The sequence below is a fragment of the Triticum urartu genome, chromosome 6 (genome assembly GCF_003073215.2).
Source record: "Triticum urartu cultivar G1812 chromosome 6, Tu2.1, whole genome shotgun sequence".
In the NCBI taxonomy this organism is placed as follows: domain Eukaryota; kingdom Viridiplantae; phylum Streptophyta; class Magnoliopsida; order Poales; family Poaceae; genus Triticum; species Triticum urartu.
In genome coordinates, this window is record NC_053027.1 from 74,177,594 (window position 1) to 74,199,844 (window position 22,251).

At 44.1% G+C, this 22,251-nt stretch overlaps 1 protein-coding gene across 2 annotated transcripts; it reads left to right on the forward strand.

Moving 5' to 3' along the window:
- Window positions 1–957: 957 nt before the first annotated feature.
- On the forward strand, window positions 958–3,421 carry LOC125513591. Of its 2 annotated transcripts, XM_048678730.1 has the most exons (5): window positions 974–1,848; window positions 1,978–2,054; window positions 2,133–2,193; window positions 2,293–2,518; window positions 2,607–3,421. In XM_048678730.1, exons 1-5 carry the CDS (start codon window positions 1,461–1,463, stop codon window positions 3,286–3,288), a joined length of 1,434 nt encoding a protein of 477 aa, XP_048534687.1. In that variant the 5' UTR covers window positions 974–1,460; the 3' UTR covers window positions 3,289–3,421. The 2 variants fall into 2 exon arrangements, with proteins under 2 accessions (XP_048534686.1, XP_048534687.1); XM_048678729.1 differs by having other exon boundaries at window positions 958–1,848; window positions 2,133–2,518.
- Window positions 3,422–22,251: the final 18,830 nt, after the last annotated feature.

Sequence of the window (22,251 nt, forward strand, 5' to 3'; positions counted from 1 at the left end):
CCCCTGCTCTTGTTCTTGTTTGGTTCAACGTTTCGGTTGGAGCTGTGTGATGGTAGTGATGTCCCCTAGTATGAATAATGTCTCTCACACCTAATCCCCGCCCTGATGATGAGTTTAGCATCGTCAGAAGGCATGTGAAGGCGTGTCTTCATCGGATCTCACGAGATTCGGCCGATGCTGGTCTTCGATGGATCTATTTGGATTTATGTTTACAGGTTTGATCCTTCCGACCTACGCTTCTCTTCACCGGCGACGATTGTTCTTTTATTGCGCTGGTCTTGTGGGGCCTTAAACACAAGACTTTCTAACCGTTTACTACAATAAAATAAAATTCTAGTGCGCTCGTCCTATGGCTCCGGTGAGAGAGGCGTGATGAGTGATGACGACTTGTAGTCGTCGCTAGGTAGTTCACGACATATTATGAATAGATCGGAAATTTCTCCCGCAACAAGAAAATTTCTTGAAAAAATCCTTTATTTTTTCCAATTATGCCATCAAATAATCTTAAATCATATAGGATTCGAATGGGCATGACATTGTTTTTCTGTTCCTATAATTTTACAATCGTGAGAATTAAAAATGCAATACAGGTTTTTTTTTGAGGTTATGCAATACAGGTTTGGGGTGTAATAAATACACGGGCATGTATGTCATGAATTGACCAAAGACAAGACGCACATATCTGCCCCTTTTAGCTCATTAATCAAATAGCCAGCCAAAAAGCCGGGGCAGGCAGCAGTCAACTACCAAAGCTTTGTTTCCATTTCACGGAGTGGCAGTTCAGATCCACACGACAAGGGGGTCAGTGTCCCAACCCAAAAGAAAACTAGCGCACAAGATGCTTTTGGAGTCAGAGCCAGATTGGCAGATTGGGTCACATGAGCTACCCCATCCCGCTCGTGCATGCAGCCTAGCCAACTGCAGGAAAGAGAGAAAACTTATGACAAAGATCTCACTGGCTCACTGCTGCTGTACCTGGGTAAAGTATGCTTGGAACATTTAGCTCATGAACTTAACCAAAAGCTTCTGTCTTTGCCTACCAGCTTTGTAGCTTTTGTGGCTGTACCTACTTACTCTGGTAGTATGACTCATGCCTACATATATAGCTACCAACCAGACCCAAGGAAAGGGTCCAGAACTAAGCACATCATCTGTTGCTTGGTAAACTGTTGAAAACCAGTCAATGTACAAGGAGAATGCCTGTCCAATTCCCTCATATTTTATTCCCACGTCACTAGATTGTTTATGCTTCCTCTCCTCTCACACACCAGTGGTACAGTACATATCAATGTTTTAGTATGCTTCATATCATTGTTCCCCAATATCCCTAGGTCTCTTCTTCCTTCCCCTTTCCTACTCCCGCCTCCACGATTCTGATCCAGTCCAGGCGGTGTAGATCGAGAGAGAGAATTGAAAGAGGGAGTGAGAGCTAGCTAGTATATTTAGTGGAAGAAGGAAAGATGATAACTAGGGAGGAGGAGAGGATTATTGGAGATGTGGAGGACAAGCAGGTGCTAGCTAAGATCACCATGGATGACAGGAAGAGATCCATGAGCGGGAGGACGCTGGACCTCAATGAAGGCATCGATATGGAGAGCGATGATGGAGAAGTCGGCGACGACAACGATGAAGAGGAGGAGGATGGAGGTAGCACCACCGATGTTGCCGGGAGCCGGAGCTCCAGCAACAACAGCAGCACCAACCATGCTTCGGAGACCCAACAGGGTACCGGGGCCGGCGAGCATAGGGTGCGGCAGTACAACCGATCGAAGCTGCCTCGGCTCCGGTGGACGCCCGATCTTCACATGGCCTTCATACGCGCCGTCGAGAGGCTTGGTGGACAAGAGAGTAAGTACTAGAACTTTTTCATGCAATAATTACTTGTGATGATCGGTTGTTTGCTCGTGAGATTCTATGATCATGTTTCGTTTCATTGAATCTGATTAATTTTCTACCTTCGATTTCTTGTTCATATAGGAGCTACTCCTAAGCTGGTGCTTCAGATGATGAATGTTAGGGGGCTCAGTATTGCTCATGTGAAAAGCCATCTGCAGGTAAATCATGTCGTGCAAAATTCAATTAGTTCGCTTACTTCGCATATCACTCTCGGTTTATGATCTATTTACTTTCAGATGTACCGAAGCAAGAAGCTAGACCACCACGGTCAACGGATCAGGGGAGCCATCTCCTCAGGTTCTCATCAATCCCAAAAATTTCGATCTAATTCACCTAAAACACTTGTGCTGATGAGAGGGTATTCTTCTTCTACATGTGGGCATGTGGTGAGCGCAGTATTTTCACCTATGGATTTCCACTCAATGAGAGGCGATCGACGCTTTCATGACATGCTCCTCCAAAGAGCTGCCGCCCTCTCCTCAACGGCGGAGCGCGGCGGCTTCTTCGTGTCACGGAACGGCGGCGGAGGAGGAGGGAACACCAATAGCCGCCTCTACGGGATTCTCCAACACCAACACCGGCCATCTCCGATGCAATCTGGCTTCAAGAACGGCAGTTTCAGGTAAATTCTATCACTAGACATGTAAACCTAGCCATTGTGCCGAGACGATCGATAGATCGAAACCCTAATTCATGAAGAACATCTGCAGGAATCAAGACTGGGCGTTCGACCACCGTGACATGATGGCCAGGAATGATGTGAAGGCCTCCTCGACCACGTCGCACTTCTTCGCGTCCTCGTCGGTAAGGAGGTGGCCATTAACCTCCGCAGTTGCGGGAGCCGGCGAGCAAAGGCGAGATGAGAGCTTTGGTTACTTTACCGGCCACGGCTCTGGGCCGCTCTCAAGGGCCATGGCAGTGGCACCGGCGACGTCGGTCGTGCCAGGAGAAGGTAACCATCGTCTCCCGTTTAGATGGCACGGTGGCGATGGCGGCAAGGTTGCTAAGGCCATATCGTCAGATCCCGTGATGATCGTCGAAGCCCTAGATTCCCAGAAGCAGAAGCATCTTGAGCAACAGAGGGCTCTGATGACACCAGCCGACAAGGTACGGCTTCCGGTAGAGACGCCGGAGTTGGAGCTCAGCTTATCTCCAGCCACGGCAATCGACGCCACAGATGGGACACCGAGCAAGAAGAGGAAGAAGAGCACTGCTGCATCGAGCGAGCAAGAGCTGGAACATGCCAACAAGCTGTCGATCTCGCTCTCGCTCATGCCACCTGCAGCTTCCGTGCCCATGCAGCGGCAGGAAAAGACAAGAGGGGGCAGCGTGGAGGCCGTTCTGGGGCAGAGTACTTTGGATCTGACCATGTCGATCAAGGCATTGGAGTGAGATCTTTCAAGTACTTTGTGTCGAGGGTTGTCCAAAAATTGCACACTGATCCATGCGATCAGTTGAGATTGTTAATTTAACCTTTTGTCCTCTACCAGTACATACGGAGATATATGTCATGTTTGTTGGTAAATTTGTCTATGGAGTATGGACAGCCTCTCCGATCGGTACGTGGCCACATGATCCATGCCTTGTTCTCTTGTGTGACAATATCTTCGGGAAGCTAAACCTATCCAGAGACAAGTATCCATTGCAGTTGCAGTGCCAGTTCTTTTGGGGCTTATGAGTGTCAGTCAAAATAAGTTGCCCATATCCAGTTTATTCTGGCAGCCGAAGCTAAAACTTTAGTCTAGAACCTTATTAGTTAACCCTTAAGCCCCAAAAGAACACGCCCTTAAGCTACACGCAACCATTTTTATTGTGAAATCTTAATCTTGAGGGTTTGCCCGACGGAAAAAAATACACATGTCAGCACTAAATGCAGCAGTAATCTTATGGTAGACTGTCATCCAAATTAGTCGGACAAAGTCATTGTTTACATCTTCAAGTGGCTACACACAATAGCGGATCCAGAAAAATCGGATGAAGGGGGCCAAGTGTTGCTAAGCCTTGTTGGGGAGGGCCAGTCCATGAAAATACATATCATTGTTTACATGCATATTAGGCTTAAATCGGTGATGTTAGGGGGGCAGGCCCTACTGGTCCCCCTGTCTCCGCCACTGTGCACACAGAGGCCAGACTCCCATGCATCTATATACTACAATGACCATCGCATACAGTTCCAGTGGGCAGTCTTGCAGACAACCAGGACAAGCTTGAAACTCTAATGTTGTTGAAACCAGAGTTATTAAGAAAAATCTTATAATAACACAATACAAAGAACCCAAATGGCCCGAATATGAACCTTAAGTTGTGCGCTAGCCCAGCAAACTAGTTCCAACCATATTCGGGATACTAACTGAGGTAGGTTAAAAGCCATGTGAACTGTCCATAATATCTTGGACGATGGATCGTCCCCTCAAGAAACCACTCTAGCTGATGGAAATCAATCCATGCATCTTCGGAGCTAGACGGCTGGCAAGCACTTCGCCAGAGCCTACATCGAGCGAACAAAAGCTCAATTTTCTTCAAGATGGACATCGCCAAAGTATTTGACTCAGTTAGATGGCATTACCTACTTGATGTTCTCTAACACGTGGGATTTTCTTGTAGGGACCTTATTGCACTCTATTTGGCCACAGCCTCCTCATGCATCCTGCCCAATAGAGCTCCTATAACTCACACTTTACCACCCAACAGGATTGCGGCAGGGTGGCCCGCTCTCCCCCTTCCTCTTCTTGTTGGCCATCGACCCACTTCAGAGGATCCTTGAGTGTGCTACTGATGTGGGCATCCTCAGCCCTATTGCTCACCGCCACGCCTTCATCCGAGTCAGCCTCTATGTTGACGATGCAGCCTGCCTCCTGAACCCCATCAAGCACGAAGTTGATGCGCTGCACTCCATCCTTGAGACTTTTGGAGGTGTTTAAGGATTGTTAATCAACTTTGCTAATAAATTGGTCACCTTCCCAAATTGCTATGACGGTCAAACTATGGCTATTGCTCTTGCTGTTTTCGAAGGGGATTATTGACTCCTTCCCAAGAAAATATTTTGGCTCCCACTTGTTGGGCTAAGTCCCTCCACATGGAGGCGTGTTAGCAGCCCAACATCAGCCCACGCAAGTCCAACAATGTGAACTGTTGATCTTCATTGCATCCAATGGTTGTAGTGTTCCCTGATGAAGGGAGCAAGGAGAAAACCCTAGCCACTCCACCCCTACTGGTGGTGGCTGCCATTCATGAGAATGTGAGAGCACACACAAGAGAGGAACACAACCTGTGAGAGAGAGAGGAAGAAGAATAAGTGGAGGTTTTGTCCTGATTTGCTGCATCTGACTAGACAATGTTCAAGCTGGTGATTGGAGGCTCAAACGTGCTTGGATTACTTACTTTGACTACTTCGATCTGGTTAGCTGGTTTGAGGATTGGGTTAGTGGAGCATCAGATTTGAGAGTGGTTTTGTTAGCTCTGACTGCTATAGTTTTAGAACAGGGTAGTTTTGGGGGACGAGCAGTTTTAGTGCGCAAACGGTGGCCAATTTGGCTGAAATTTTGAGGGGATCTCAAGGACTTGTGTGACTACTTGTCTGCCAAATTTGGTGTTCTTTGGTTTTGTAGTTTATAAGATCAGTTTGCAAAACACTGAAGAGGATAGAATATGTGTAAACTCTGCTTTGCTGAAATCTTGCCTCTTGTGATTGGTGTTGATGTTGCCAGTTGGCAACATGGAGAGTGTGTTGTAAATCTCTCTAGAAGTTCTAGATAAGATTTTGTACTCACTATTCTTATAGTGAAGTTTTGTGGACCGGTCGGTCCACAGCCGTAGTTTTTTAATCCTCAAGTTGAGGAGGTTTTTCCACGTCAAATCATGTGTCACATGTGCATGTTGTTTGTGTTCTTCCGTTGCTTACATGTTGGTTGAAGTTGTCCTCAAAGTTCACTACAGGTGGAGGGGGTGTGTAGTGTGCATATTTGTCGTGTCGGTGATTTGTGCACTGCATTATTGTTTTCCAGAGCCCAACAAAGTGGCATCAGATTCTTGGTTTGCTTGTGCAAATTGCTGAGTTTCTTATGGTGAAAGATGGAAGTGGATACCAGTAGGATGATATCTTTGAATGTCATAAATTATCAAGCATGGAAGGGAAAGATGGAGGACTTGTTATATGTCAAAGAATACTGGAAGGCAGTGTTCTCCACTGAGATGCCAGAGGGCATTCAGGAAGGTCAGTGGAAGGTACTTCATCGCCAAGCTTGTGGGTTTATTCGGCAATGGGTCGATGACAATATTTTGAACAATATCATTGATGAGACACATGCACACACCTTATAGAAGAAATTGGAAGGGTTGTTTGCCCGGAAAGTAGGTACAAAGAACATGTTCTTGATCAAACAATTGATATGTTTGAGGTACAAAGAGGGCATTCTAAGTGTAGATCATGTGAATACATTAATTCCACGGCATTATAAATTCAGCTTTCTTCTTCTTCTTCTTCTTCTTCTTCTGAGCAGTAGCAAGATCTCTTGGTGCTGCTAAGATCTCTTGATACATCCTGATGTTTGCAAAATGTCGGTAAGATCTCTTGATACATCTTGTGACTTTTATTAATGATTTTTTCAGGAATGTTTGGGCCTTCACTTTGAGGACCAAAGATCACTAGGTGTATTCAAGCAATTCCAAGCCTCGGTTAACAGAGAAACAGATAAGAAGATCAAGTGCATTCGCACTGATAATGGAGGAGAGTACATTGGGCCATTTGATCCATATTGCAAGCAGCAAGGTATTAGGCATCAATTTACTCCCTCGAAGACAGCACAACCGAATGATCTTGCTGAGAGGATGAACAGGACAATTATGGATAGAATTAGATGTTTGATGTGCAAAGCTACGTAAACACTTTTGGGGTGAAGCTTGGATGACTGCAGTTTACCTTATTAATCTCTCACCAAGTTATCCTTTGAGGGAGATGTTCCTAACATGGTTTGGTATGACAAGGACGTCTCATATGACCACATGAAAGTTTTTGGGTGCAAGGCCTTTGTTCATATTCCTCAAGATGAAAGGTCAAAGCTTGATTGGAAGACATGACAGCGCATCTTTCTTGGCTATGGTGGTGATGAGTTTGGCTACAAGCTACTTGACCCTGTATCAAGGAAAGTTGTGAGAAGTCATGATGTTGTGTTTGTAGAAGACCATACAATTGAGGATATTGTGAAGACAAAGGGGCATGTTTCTCCTGAGCAGTAGCAAGACATGATTAATTTTAACCCAGTTCCTTCAGCTCTGATACGTCTCCAACGTATCTATAATTTATGAAGTATTCATGCTATTATATTATCAACCTTGGATGTTTTATATGCATTTATATGCTATTTTATATGGTTTTGGGGACTAACCTATTAACCTAGAGCCCAGTGCCACTTTCTATTTTTTCCTTGTTTTTTGAGTTTTACAGAAAAGGAAAATCAAACGGAGTCCAATTGATGTGCCAATTTTTGACGATTTTTTATGGACCAAAAGAAGACCCCAGAGTAAAAGAGTTGGGCCAGGAGAGTCCCAGGGCTTCCACAAGGGTGGGGGCGCCCCCCCCCCCCCCACACCCCCAAGTGTGTGGACCTGCCTCGTGGACGCCTAGGGCACCTCCTTGACGTGAGACCGACGCCAAAAATTCCTATAAATACAGAAACCTCGTAAAATTAACCTAGATCGGGAGTTCCGCCGCCAGAAGCCTCCGTAGCCACCGAAAACTAATCTAGGCTCTTTCTGGCACCCTGCCGGAGGGGGCCATCATCACTGGAGGGCATGGAGGAGGATCCCGGAGGGGCCATCATCACCATGAAGGCCAAGGACCAGAGGGGGAACCTCTCCGCATCCAGGGGGTGGCCATGGAGGAGGAAGCACAAGGGGGATAACCTCTCCTCCTCTCTCTTGGTGGCACCGGAGTGCCATCGAGAGGGGGATTATCGCTGTGGTGATCGTCTTCATCAACATCACCATCATCATCACCATCCTCATCTCTTTTACGCGGTCCACTCTCCCGCACCCCGCTGTAATCCTTACTTGAACATGGTTCTTTATGCCACATATTATGATCCAATGATGTGTTTCCATCCTATGATGTTTTGAGTAGATATCCTTTGTCTTTGGGTTGATTGATGATCTAGATTGGTATGAGTTGTATGTTTTACTTTGGTGATGTCCTATGGTGCCCTCCGTGTCGCGCAAGCATGAGGGATTCCCGTTGTAGGGTGTTGCAATATGTTTATGATTCGCTTATAGTGGGTTGCGTGAGTGACTGAAACACAAACCTGAGTAAGGGGGTTGTTACGTATGGGATAAAGAGGACTTGATGCTTTAATGCTATGGTTGAGTTTTACCTTAATGATCTTTAGTAGTTGCGGATGCTTGCTAGAGTTCCAATCATAAGTGCACATGATCCAAGTAGATAAAGTATGTTAGCTTATGCCTCTCCCTCATATGAAACTGCAATAGTGATTACCGGTCTTGTTAACAATTGCCTAGGACAATTCCGCACACCGATCCATCATTATTCCACACTCGCTATGTATAATACTTAGTAATATATTCTAACTTTATGATAACAACACCTACTTTCATATTTTAGCTCTCCGATATCATACAAAGTTATCCACTTCATACCCACAACGTAGTTTTATTTCTCGTTTCTAGTTGGAAGTAAATGTTCGGTGTACGTAGAGTCATATCAGTGGCAGATAGGGCTTAAGAGAATATTGATCTTACCTTTAGCTCCTTGTGGGTTGGACACTCCATACTTATCACTTCCACCTTTGGAAATTGCTATGATGATTCCTTGCACTTGGGGATTATCAAGCTCTTTTCTGGCGCCGTTGCCGGGGAGCAATAGCGTGGGGTTGATATTCTCGTGTATGCTTGTTTGCTTTCTTCACTAAGTAGATTTTGTTTTTTCTTTTTTGTTTCTGTTTATTTGTGGTGAAACATAAAAAAATTAAAAGAATGAAAATACTAAAAAAATACTTGCCTCTCATGCCTAAAAAGTTTTTCAAAAAGAGAAGTGATTGGAAAGTTATGCATTGAAGAAGTGAGGGTCGACCTTGAGCACTTGTGTTCATGCTCACGGAAACAATGTATAATTTTTCATGGAAGTTTCTCTGCAAATAATTATCCCCTTATATGTATCCATTGTATTATAAAAATAATGTGCCGAGCTTTGGTTTTAGGATGATTAGATTGCTTGTTTGGTATGTGCAGAACAAAAACAGAAACTTTGGCTGTAGCGTGTGATTTTACATTTTTTACTAGAAAGTTAAATGGATATGAAACTTTTTTCACTTTACTTCTGTAAAAAAATTCAAATTGTAAAATTTATTTCATAATTTTTGGAGTGACAGAAGTTTACTAAACCTCCAGATTACTACAGACTGTCCTGTTTTAGACAGATTCTATTTTTCGTGTGTTGTTTGCTTATTTTGATGAATCTATGTGTAGTATCGGGGGTTATGAACCATGGTGAAGTTGTAATACAGTAAATATAGATCTAATATGAAATTGGAATGAGTTTGCAACAGTACCTAAAGGTAGTGATTTGCTTTATTATACTAACGGATCTCACAAAGTTTTTGTTAAAGTTTTTTGTGGATGAAGTGTTCGAAGAACGAGGAGTTACCGATGTGAGAAGAATAAAGAGAGGCAAGAGCTCAAGCTTGGGGATGCCCAAGGCACCCCAAGTAAATATTCTAAGGATACTCAAGCATCTAATCTTGGGGATGCCCCGGTTGGCATCCCATCTTTCTTCTTCAACAATTATCGGTATACCTCGGTTTTTGTTTCGTTCACATGATTTGTGTCCTTTGTTTTTTTTGTTCTTCCTTTATGAACCATGCTAGTATGAGATAGCCCTTCACTGATTTATAGAATGCTTCATGTGCTTCACTTATATCTTTTAAAGTATGATCTTATAGAATTGCTCTTTGTGCTTCACTTAAATCTTTTGAGTATGGTTTTATAGAATGCTTCATGTGCTTCACTTATACATTTTGAGCTTGGACATTGGTTAGTTTATATTAATTGTAGAATGCTCCATGAACTTCACTTATATCTTTTGGAGTATGAATAATACTATCATCTAAAGCGGGTTTGGAAGAGTGTCAACTCTAGGAACTAGTGATCCCGCTATTCCGAATGAGAAGAATTTCGCTTATGTGGAGAGTAGAAAAATTTCTATGCTTGTAGATCATGAAAAGAATGCTTTATGTGATGGTTATGTTGTTGAATTCATTCATGATTCTACTGAAAATTATTATGAGGGAGGAATATATGCTTGTAGGAGTTGCAATAATATCAAGTTTCCTCTCTATGTGCTTAAAGTTTTGAAGTTATCCTTGTTTTTCCTTCCTATGCTAGTTGATTCTTGTTCCCATAAGTTGTGTACTCACAAAATCCCTAGGCATAGGAACTGGGTTAGGTTTAAATTTTCTAGTCCTATTCTTCATGATGCTCTCTTTATGTTTCAATTCTTATCTTTTATGTGAGCATCATTGAAATCATCATGCCTAGCTAAAAGGCATTAAAGAAAAGCGCTTGTTGGGAGACAACCCAATATTTACCCTTAATGTTTTTGTGTGTTCTCATGATTAAGATACTGTATTAATCATGTATTATAGCTTTTGTTTCAATAAAGTGCCAAGTAAGACCTTCGGGAAGACTTGGGTGAAAGTTATTGTGATCTTGCTGTAAAAAAACAGAAACTTTGTGCTCACGAGATTTGCTGCCATTTTTTATTGGAGAGTGAGATTAGGTTGATTCTTTTTGAAGAAGATTAATAGACAGATTCCTCACGTCCACCAATTTATTTCATAATTTTTTGAGTAGCAGAAGTATGGTTAGTGTTCAGATCATTACAGACTGTTCTGTTTCTGACAGATTCTGTTTTCATTGCATAGTTTGCTTGTTTTCTAGTTTCCATGACTTATATTTCTCAATATAAATTGTAGAAATGATATGGTACAGTAGGCATTGTGTGAGAACAATTATGAACCTTGTCTTTGACAGTACCAAAGTGAATGGTTTACTCTTTATCATACTAACCTATCTCACGAAGTTCCGTTAAGTTTTGTGTGATTGAAGTTTTCAAGCTTTGGGTGAGATATCGATATGAGGAGAATAAGGAGTGGAAAGACCCTAAGCTTGGGGATTCCCGAGGCACCCCAAGGTAATATTCAAGAAAGACTCAAGCGCCTAAGCTTGGGTATGCCCCGGAAGGCATCCCCTCTTTCGTCTTCAAAACTATCGGTATACCTTACTTGGAGCTATATTTTTATTCGTCACATGATATGTGTTTTTCTTGGAGCGTATTTTCAATTTTATTTGCTGTTTGAATAAAATCATTGGATCTGAATTATTAAATTAAAAATAATCCTCCCATGGCTAGTTAATTATTTGACTACTCAGTGTCCTTCACTATTATCTTTTGGAGTAGTTTGTCATTTACTCACGTGCTTCACGTATATCCTACGAGTAAATGGTTGAATAATTGAATATCATAAATCTGCATTTATATATGTTTCATATGTTTATACCATGGGGAGTAATGACTTTACATAGAATAAGTATAGGTAGTAAACTTATTGAAAGTTAGCAAGCGTAGAATTGGTCACTTGAACAATTCATGAAAGAATATTGAAGGAAGAGAGATTTCACATATAAATATACTATCCTGGACATGTTTTGTAATTTTGAGCACTCATTAAAATATGACATGCTAAAAGGTTGATGTCGGACAAGGAAGACAACGTAATGGGTTATGTTTTCTTATATCCGAAATAAAGTATATTGTCTTGGATCATCCAACATGTTGAGCTTGCTTTTCCCCCTCATGCTAGCCAAATTCTTTGCACCAAGTAGAGATACTACTTGTGCTTCCAAACATTCCTTAAACCAGTTTTGTCATAAGAGTCCACTATACCTACCTATGGATTGAGTAAGATCCTTCAAGTAAGTTGTCATCGATGCATGCAATAAAAATTACCCTCTAAATATGTATGATCTATTAATGTGGAGAAAATAAGCTTTATACGATCTTGTGATGTGGAAGAAATAAAAGCGGCAGACTGCATAATAAAGGTCCATATCGCAAGTGTCAATATAAAGTGACGTTCTTTTGCATTAAGATTTTGTGCATCCAACCATAAAAGCGCATGACAACCTCTGCTTCCCTCTGCGAAGGGCCTATCTTTTACTTTTATCTTCTACCATATGCAAGATTCATGGTGATCTTCACCTTTTATTTTTACATTTATCCTTTAGCAAGCACATTGTGTTGGAAAGATCCTGATATATATATCCAATTGGATGCAAGTTATCATGAACTATTATTGTTGACATTACCCTTGAGGTAAAAGTTGGGAGGAGAATGTCTAAGCCCCTATCTTTCTCTCTGTCCGATTAAAACTTTGAACCCATAAATATCACATGAGTGTTAGCAATTGTGAAAGACTAAATGATAGTTGAGTATGTGGAGTTTGCTAAATCAAAGCTCTGACATAGACCCTTCCTGAAAATAAGATGAATTGCAATTGTTTGATGACTAAGAATATAGTTTGTTAGTTTCAAGAGAGTTTATGATCTATACTTTAACATGTGAATAGCTTGTTACTTGATCATGAAAAGTTTTATGAAAATGAGCTACTGTTATGATATATAATGATGCTAGAAAAAGTGATTGGAACTATCATTGATGAAACTGTTGACGCTCAAAATTGGCACAGTCATAAAATTAGCATAGGTTATATCAAGAAAAATTTAAACTTATGATTGGAAGTCACCTTGGAATGTCTCTCTTCGAGAAGATCAAGATGGATATCAAGATAGTCTAAAACGGAGCTCGAACTCAAAAGTTATGACAAGTTCAGAGATGCTCATGTTGACACCAGAGTAAAGATGGCCTCTGGTGGAATCTGTTTCAACATGAAAGTTGTGCGTCTCGTTGAAACGATTGATTTTGATATAAAAATCGTCTTAATCCGAGTTCGTATGCAACCTGTGGAGGCAAAACAAGGTCAGAAACAAAAGCTGCAGAGTCATTTCGGATCGACCGAGTTGATTTGATCGGTGAGACCGAGTTTGTCTGAAAATTTACCAGAGAGTTGGCAATGTTGACTCGGTAGGACCGAAGCAAACTAATCGGTAAGACCGAAATTGATCCAGAAAGTTACAGAAAGTTGACCACGTTCACTCGGTGGGACCGAAGCAAATCAATCGGTGAGACCGAGATTGATCCGGAAATTGCCAAAGATTCCTATCCGAGTTAGGTTAGGGTTTTTGATGTTCTGGACGGAATTTTTAGTCCTTTTCTTGTACGGGAAGTCCAGCCGCCTCTTATATATATGTTGGGGGTGACGGCCGATTGAAACAACACACAATCGAACAAATCTATCTACATCTTTTACCTTTACTTTTCCTTCTCCCTTGTTCTTCTTCTTCCTCGTTCTTCGTTCGTTCTTCTTCATTGTAGGGCGGCGAACCTCGAGGCCCTAGGGGCGATCAGGTCGACCTAGGGCAGTTCATAGCCGCTACGCGCCCTGACGGGGTCCCTCCCGGGCGTGTGGGGTTTCGGGTCCTCAAAAGCGCCCGCCGGATTGTCTTGCGTACCGCGCTTCCGGCAGGTCTCCTTCGACGTGAGCTGCGGTGCATCACCCCCGGCGTCGAGGGTACACGGTGACGTGTTCGTGTGCGAACAGAAACTTATGCACTTGCTAGCATTCACACTTCATAAATTATTTCTTTTATCATTTACCTACTCGAGGACGAGTAGGAATTAAGCTTGGGGATGTTGATGTGTCTCCAACTATAATTTAGGAAGTATTCATGCTATTATATTATCAACCTTGGATGTTTTATATGCATTTATATGCTATTTTATATGGTTTTTGGGACTAACCTATTAACCTAGAGCCCAGTGCCAGTTTCTGTTTTTTCCTTGTTTTTGAGTTTTAAAGAAAAGGAATATCAAACGGAGTCCAATTGATGTGCCAATTTTTGACGAATTTTTATGGACCAAAAGAAGACCCCGGAGTAAAAGAGTTGGGCCAGGAGTGTCCCGGGGCGTCCACGAGGGTGCCCCTCCCAGGCGCGTGGGCCTGCCTCGTGGATGCCTCGGGCACCTCCTTGACGTGAGACCGATGCCAAAAGTTCCTATAAATACAGAAACCTCGGAAAATTAACCTAGATCGGGAGTTCCGCCGCCAGAAGCCTCCGTAGCCACCGGAAACTAATCTAGGCCCTCTCTGGCACCCTGCCGGAGGGGGCCATCATCACCGGAGGGCATGGAGGAGGATCCCGGAGGGGCCATCATCACCATGAAGGTCAAGGACCAGAGGGGGAACCTCTCTCCATCCAGGGGGGCCATGGAGGAGGAAGCACAAGGGGGAGAACCTCTCCTCCTCTCTCTTGGTGGCACCGGAGTGCCATCGAGAGGGGAATCATCGCCGCGGTGATCGTCTTCATCAACATCACCATCATCCTCACCATTCTCATCTCTTTTACGCGGTCCACTCTCCCGCACCCCGCTGTAATCCCTACATGAACATGGTGATTTATACCACATATTATGATCCAATGATGTGTTTCCATCCTATGATGTTTTGAGTAGATATCCTTTGTCTTTGGGTTGATTGATGATCTAGATTGGTATGAGTTGTATGTTTTACCTTGGTGCTGTCCTATGGTGCCCTCCGTGTCGCGCAAGCATGAGGGATTCCCGCTGTAGGGTGTTGCAATACGTTTATGATTCGCTTATAGTGGGTTGCATGAGTGATTGAAACACAAACCCGAGTAAGGGGGTTGTTGCGTATGGGATAAAGAGGACTTGATTCTTTAATGCTATGGTTGGGTTTTACCTTAATGATCTTTAGTAGTTGCGGATGCTTGCTAGAGTTCCAATCATAAGTGCATATGATCCAAGTAGAGAAAGTATGTTAGCTTATGCCTCTCCCTCATATGAAACTGCAATAGTGATTACCGGTCTTGTTAACAATTGCCTAGGACAAATCCGCACACCGATCCACCATTATTCCACACTCGCTATTTATAATACTTAGTAATATATTCTAACTTTATGATAACAACGCCTAATTTCATATTTTAGCTCTTCGATATCATACAAAGTTATCCACTTCATACCCACAACGTAGTTTTATTTCTCGTTTCTAGTTAGAAGCAAATGTTCAGTGTATGTAGAGTCATATCAGTGGCAGATAGGGCTTGAGAGAATATTGATCTTACCTTTAGCTCCTTGTGGGTTCGAAACTCCATACTTATCACTTCCACCTTTGGAAATTGCTACGATGATTCCTTGCACTTGGGATTATCAAGCTCCAGCTCCAGTGCAAGTTGAAGCAGATGCAGAATATGTACAAGATGATGTACATGGTGGTGCAGGTGAAGAAGATGCTCCCGAGCAGCAGCAAGAGTATGATACTGAAGTTGATGATCCGGATCACTCCTACTTGTGGAATGTGTTGGGATTTCCCCGAAGAGGAAGGGTGAAGTAATATAGTAGCAAAAAGTATTTCCCTCAGTAAAGAACTAAGGTTTATTGAACCAGTAGAAGAATTATCCAAACAACCTTTAGCAGTACCTCCACACACAAGAGCAAATACTTGCACCCAACGCAGGCAAGAGGGTTGTCAACCCCCTTGTACTCATTAATTGCAAAGATCAAATATGATAGTAGGAGATATATAAATTGCAAAGTAAATAAATTGTAGCAAGGTATTTGGGGTTTTAGTAATATGATTTAAATAGACCCGGGGTCGTAGTTTTCACTAGAGGCATCTCTCTCATAAGAATAATGATATGGTGGGTGAATAAATTACTATTGGGCAATTGATAGAATAGCGCATAGTTATGTTGTTATTCATGGCATGATCAGTACATAGGCATTACGTCTATGACAAGTAGGTTGACATCCGTATGCATCTACTACTATAAGTCCACCCCTGGACTGCTATCTAGCATGCATTTTGAGGTATTAAGTTCATAACAAACATAGTAATGCTTGGAGCATGATGACATAATGTAGACAAAATAAGATCAACTAATATGATCAAACCCCGTCGTTTTGTCCTTAGTAACAACAATACAAATATGTGTCTCGCTACCCTTCTGTCACTAGGTGAGGACATCGCAAGATTGAACCTACTACTATGCACCACTTCCACTGAAGATCTAATCATTAACTTGGCCAAAGATAACTCATAAATCGGAAAGCATTACATAGCTATAACAATCACACATAATAAAGTTCACATTATATAACTAAATTACTTTCAATGAATAATGTGATCACAAACCCACAATTCATCGGATCCCAACAAACACACCGCACAAAAGGATTACATCATATCGATCTCCGAAGAGAATATTGTATTGAAGATCGTAACGAGAGAGAGAGAGAGAGACATCTAGATAATCACTATGGGCCTATAGGTCCTATGGGGAACTACTCACACATCATCGGAGATGCAGCAAGGTTGGTCTAGAAGCCCTCCGTGATCGATTCCTCCTCCGGCAGAGTACCGGCGGAGGCCTCCAGATGATATTGTGGAAGAACAGAGGCTTGCGGCGGCGGAATAATTTAGAGGGCACGAAAGGCCCTCTACCGCCAGCAAAAAAATACGATGAAATAGGGTCACCCTGTCGGAACCCCCATGTGGGTTTAAATCCTCAAGCTTATCATCATTGAATAAGACTAAAAAGGGCACGGAGCTTACCATGCCCATGATAATGTTAACCCATCTCTTCATGAATCCCAACTTTAGCATAATAGCTTTTAAATAACTCCACTCCACGCGGCTTATGTCTCTCGGCCTTATTTCTTTTCATAAAAGACCAGGGACAAAAGGCGGACTATTCTTCAGAAATAAACTCAATAACCTTGGAGGTGATCTTATGAAGCACATTGCACAAACTAATAGGCCGGAATGGAAAAGTAACATTGGGTTTTTACTTTGGGAATAAGAACTAGAATAGTGTTGTTAATCTCATCCATTTGCATAAGATCTCCCTAGGGTCTATTTGGTTGGTGTCCTCAATGATTCCATCGTAGTTTGGCCTGGAAACCTTGATGTGTCATAGCCTGGTCCAAAACATGAAAGGGTCATTACTATAGCCCACGTGACCCCCACTACTAGGGAAAATCCTAGTAGTAGCACGGGTTTTGAGACTATAAGCAGCGCAGGTGGCCGCGCTACTACTATGGCACTAGAGCTAACTGTTAGTAGTAGCACGGTCTATACTCGTGCTACTACTATTGACTATATTAGCGGTGCTTTTCGGGAACGCACTACTATTAGTTAGCAGTAGCGCTTTCCTATCTCGGCGCTTGTAACGCCTGGATGATTAGGCTACAGTAAATCTCTGCTAAATATGGCACGTCACCTGGGTCATTGTTTAATCTCTCGTCGGTTCAAAACTTTTCAAATTCAAAATTTAAATAATGTCAAACAACAAATGGTTTCAAACATTGAAACAAAAATGTTCGGTGGGTGCCAAATTTTGCACTGGTAATTATTATGGAGAAAAATCATTTTTAGAAAATGCCGAAATATTTTAAAATGATTTAAAATAGAAAAGAAAATAAATAAAAAGAAAAAAACAAACAAAACAAAGGGGAACCCCCCCAAACCCTAACCGACATCCCCCCACTCGCTCTCTCCCTCTCCCCCACCACTCTTGATCCCATCTGGATCGGGGTGGGGAGCAAACCACGTCGCAACCGCCGATTTCCGTCGCCACCGCCGCGACGCCGTCGCAACCTCGCCGGCCTGCCTCCTCATCGTCGGCCTGCATCTCGTCACCGCGTCGCCGTCGTCTCCGTCTCCTCCCTGCGCCCCACTGCCCCTGACCCTACGACCCCGGTGAGGCCACAGCCTCCACTCCCTCCTCTCTGTCTGGCGTCGCCTCCCGTTCGTCCCCGCGCACTAGCACGGGCCGCTCCGCCCCTGACCTCCCCACACATGCCCACGCCGTGCGTCGCTGCCTCTGCTGGCCACCGCCCCGCTCGCTCTTTCCGTGTGCTCGTGCGCCGCACGCACGCACCGCCGCGGAGCGCGTCCCTGCACCGCGGTCACCGCGCTTGACCGCGCGCCTCACGCGACCCGTGTTGCTGCGGCCTACAGTCGCTGCTGCGCTACCACCGCTACTGCTGCCTGCGGCTGCAACCGCGCGCCCCGCACGCCTCCGCCCTCGCCTACACGCGCTACTCGCCGTCGCCCGCGCTTAGTGCCTCCGCCGAGCTCGCGCCTCCCTACCCCGCCGTGGCTCGCCGCTCGCCGGCCCGACCACTCCGTCCGGCCGCGCCTCGCTGTGCGTCGAAGCACGCCGGCCCGCGCCTGCGCATCCCGCCATCCCGCACTCACCATCGCCGGCCCCGCTCGCGCCCGCTATCGCGGCCACCTGCAGCCACCACCGCACCACTAGTCGTCGTCGTCGCTCTGGCCAGCCAGCGCCCGGCCCCGCCCGCGCCGCGGCCGCCCTCCTCGCCGGCGCTCCCGTTCGAGCGACGCCTGCGCCCGGCGCTCGCACCCAACCGGGTGCTCCCCCACAGACGAGCGCCAGTTCAGGCCACGCCCGTTAGCCCCGCGCCCGATAGGCCCTCTATGCCTATGGCACAAGGGCCCCACGGCCACATAATGTTTAAATATAATAATAATAATAATTTAATTAATTAATTAATTAAAGAATTAATTAACTTAATTAATCCTGATTAGATTAGCCTAATTAATTAATTAACCTGACTAATCTGTAATTTAAACTAATTAATTTGGTTAATTAGTTAACAGAGTATGACAATGGGACCCACATGTCAGTTTGACCCAGTCAACACCTCTGTTGACTGCTGACGTCATGCTGACGCCAGCAAGCACTATTCTAGATAATGTTGAATTAAAATAATTAAATAAATCCTAAAAACGATTTAAATCCTTTAAAAATTAATATAAAATAAACCGTAGCTCGAATGGAAAAACTTTGTACATGAAAGTTGCTCAGAACGACGAGACGAGTCCGAATACGCAGCCCGTTCGTCCGCCACACATCCCTAGCATAGAAAACACACAACTTTACCCTCCAATTCATCTATACAAAAACGCGAAACACCGGGGATATTTTCCCCCTTCGCCGGTATCCCTCATACTGCGTTAGGGCACACCTAGCACCGCTCATTGTCATGTCATGCATCGTTATGCATCTGTTTGCATCGTATTCATTGTTTCTTCCCCCTCTTCTCTTCGGTAGACTACGAGACTGACGCCGTTGCTGGTGCCCCGACCAACTACGTTGTTGACGACCCCTACTTGCCAGAGCAACCAGGCAAGCCCCCCCTTGATCACCAGATATCGCCTATTCTTCTCTCTACTACTTGCATTAGAGTAGTGTAGCATGATACTGTTTTCCGTTAATCCTATTCTGATGCATAGCCTGTCATTGTTGCTACAGTTGTTGATACCTTACCTGCAATCCTAAATGCTTAGTATAGGATGCTAGTTTATCATCAGTGGTCCTACATTCTTGTAAGTCTGCCATGCTATACTATCGGGTCGTGATCACGTCGGGTGTTGATCACGGGTATATACTATACATATTACACATGATACATGTTGTGACTAAAGTCGGGTCCGCTCGTTGAGTACCCGCGGTTGATTCACGAATTGGGGGTTGAAAGGACATACTTTCTCGATGGCCCTATGTGTGGATCTTTGTGGCGGAGCGACAGGGCAGGTTGAGACCACCCAGGTGAGTGGGCCTGGCCCTGGTCGACGTTCACGGTTACTTCAAGATAACACGCTTAACGAGATCTTGATATTTGATCTGAGTCTGGTCACTGGCCAATACGCACTAACCAACTATGCGGGAACAGTTATGGGCACTCGACGTCATGGTATCAGCTGAAGCCTTCGTGACGTCAGCGACTGAGTGGCGCAAGCTGAGTTGGACCGTGTAACGCAACTTCCTTTGTAATGGAGATTGCTAGGTCTGCTCACCGGCCGCGTACGCAACGTGCAGGTGTGCAATGGGCGATGGGGCCAGACCCCTGCGCCATAGGATTTAGACCGGCGTGCTGACCTCTCTATTGTGCCTAGGTGGGGCTGCGACGTGTTGATCTTCCGAGGCCGAGCATGACCCAGAAAAGTGTGTCCGGACAAAGGGGATCGAGCGTGTTGGGAAATGTGGTGCACCCCTGCAGGGAAGTTTATCTATTCGAATAGCCGTGTCCCTTGGTAAAAGGATGAGCCGGAGTTGTATGTTGACCTTATGACAACTAGAACCGGATACTTAATAAAAACACCCTTTCAAGTGCCAGATACAACCCGGTGATCGCTCTCTCACAGGGCGGCGAGGAGAGGATCGCCGGGTAGGATTATGCTATGCGATGTTTCTTGGTGAAATTACCATCTACTCTCTTCTACATGCTGCAAGATGGAGGTTGCCGGAAGCATAGTCTTCGATAGGACTAGCTATCCCCCTCCTATTCCAGCATTCTGCAGTTCATTCCACATATACTACCCCCTTTCATTGATACCAATGCATATGTAGTGTAGCTCCTTGCTTGCGAGTACTTTGGATGAGTACTCATGGTTGCTTTGCTCCCCCTCCCCCCCTTCCTCTATTCGATTGTTGCGACCAGATGTTGGAGTCCAGGAGCCAGACGCCACTATCGATGATGACTGCTACTACTCAGGAGGTGCCTACTACTACGGTTTAGGAGGTCCCAGGCAGGAGGCCTAGCCTTTTCGATCGTTGCTACTTTTGTGCTAGCCTTCTTAAGGCAAACTTGTTTAATTATGTCTGTACTCAGATATTGTTACTTCTGCTGACTCATCTATGATCGAGCTCTTGTATTCGAGCCCTCGAGGCCCCTGGCTTGTAATATGATGCTTGTATGACTTATTTTATTTGTAGAGTTGTGTTGTGATATCTTCCCGTGAGTCCCTGATCTTGATCGTACACGTTTGCGTGTATGCTTAGTGTACGATTGAATCGGGGCGTCACAACGCTACTGCCGTATCTTTCATCATTTCCCCCCTGCTTCCTACCCCGTTTCAGTTTCAATAAGCTACAATTTCCAGATATTTCCAAATACTAGGTACTACTAGATATCAATTTCATAAAGAATTATAGGTACTAGGTAGTACTAGATAACAATTTCATATATAGTCAACATGCATCCTCAAGTAGTACTAGGTAGTCTTACAGCCACACATATATAGCAGTTCTACTGGGTATATATAGTCATACAGCTACACACACATATGTAGTTCTAGATGATATTAACGACGATCATCATCCTCAAGCCTGGGCGGTGGGTGTTCCTGATAGTAATTAGGATGGCCTGTCCAGCACGAAGATTCTTGCCAACGAGGAATCTCTTCCACCCAACCGAGTTTAAGTGTGTGCGACCGTTCGTGTCCATGCTGTAAGTACAGGTGGTGAGGAGCCCCTTGCGGTAAGGCGTAGCCCAGCTGAGCCTTCTTCATCAGGCTCGATACCACAACTCACAGATAGGCTCTTTGGCAATTTCTGAATAATAAAAACATATCAATTAATAAATAGCCTCGCACATACTCTTGCAAATATATTTCTATTAAGTATAGATTTCTACACTATCAAAAGACACAGTACTACACATGCATTTGTACTAAGCATGAATTCTACTAATAAGTATATATGGATTATCTGCACTATTAATAGTTCATTGGAATCTACACTAATAAGCATGTGATCGGACTATACACTAAAGCATATCATCGACTAGATTCCACACAACATATCATTGGACTCTACACTAAGCATATCATCGGATAATTTGCATTTGTAAGTATAACAATAAAGCATATATATATCATCAAATTACTATAGTTAGTATAACATACCATATCATGCCGATCGACCATGGTACTTGTCAGGCGGGTCATGAATGGCACCCCAACAAAGTCATCACGTGGCGGAATTATGTTCCATAGGTTGCACACCTCCTCCTCGCTCAGCCTCATTCTTTGAGCTACAATGGCTTCATGAAGTGGGTCATCATCATCTTCATCGAGTGGGTCCTCATCATCTTCATCATCTTCCACCAGGTTGATATAAATGATAGCCAGCTTGGGTCTTTCTGCTCTGAAGGAGAAGCTGATCAACTCACCACTAGTAAGACGCATGCGGTCGAGGAAATGGGCCCGTCCATCTCCTCCAATCTACGACATATTGCGTCCTTTCTCGACCTCCATAGTGTAGGGGCCCCCAGGAGCCTCAAAGGTCATAGTGTCTCCAGTCAGCTTGTTGAACTTCAACCTCACATTGCATGGGACGATC

Coding starts and splice junctions, on each gene's coding strand:
- LOC125513591 (XM_048678729.1), top strand. CDS start 1,461: ATGATAACTAGGGAGGAGGAGAGGATTATTGGAGATGTGGAGGACAAG. Junction 1,849..1,977: donor GAGGCTTGGTGGACAAGAGA/GTAAGTACTAGA, acceptor TTGTTCATATAG/GAGCTACTCCTAAGCTGGTG. Junction 2,055..2,132: donor ATGTGAAAAGCCATCTGCAG/GTAAATCATGTC, acceptor ATTTACTTTCAG/ATGTACCGAAGCAAGAAGCT.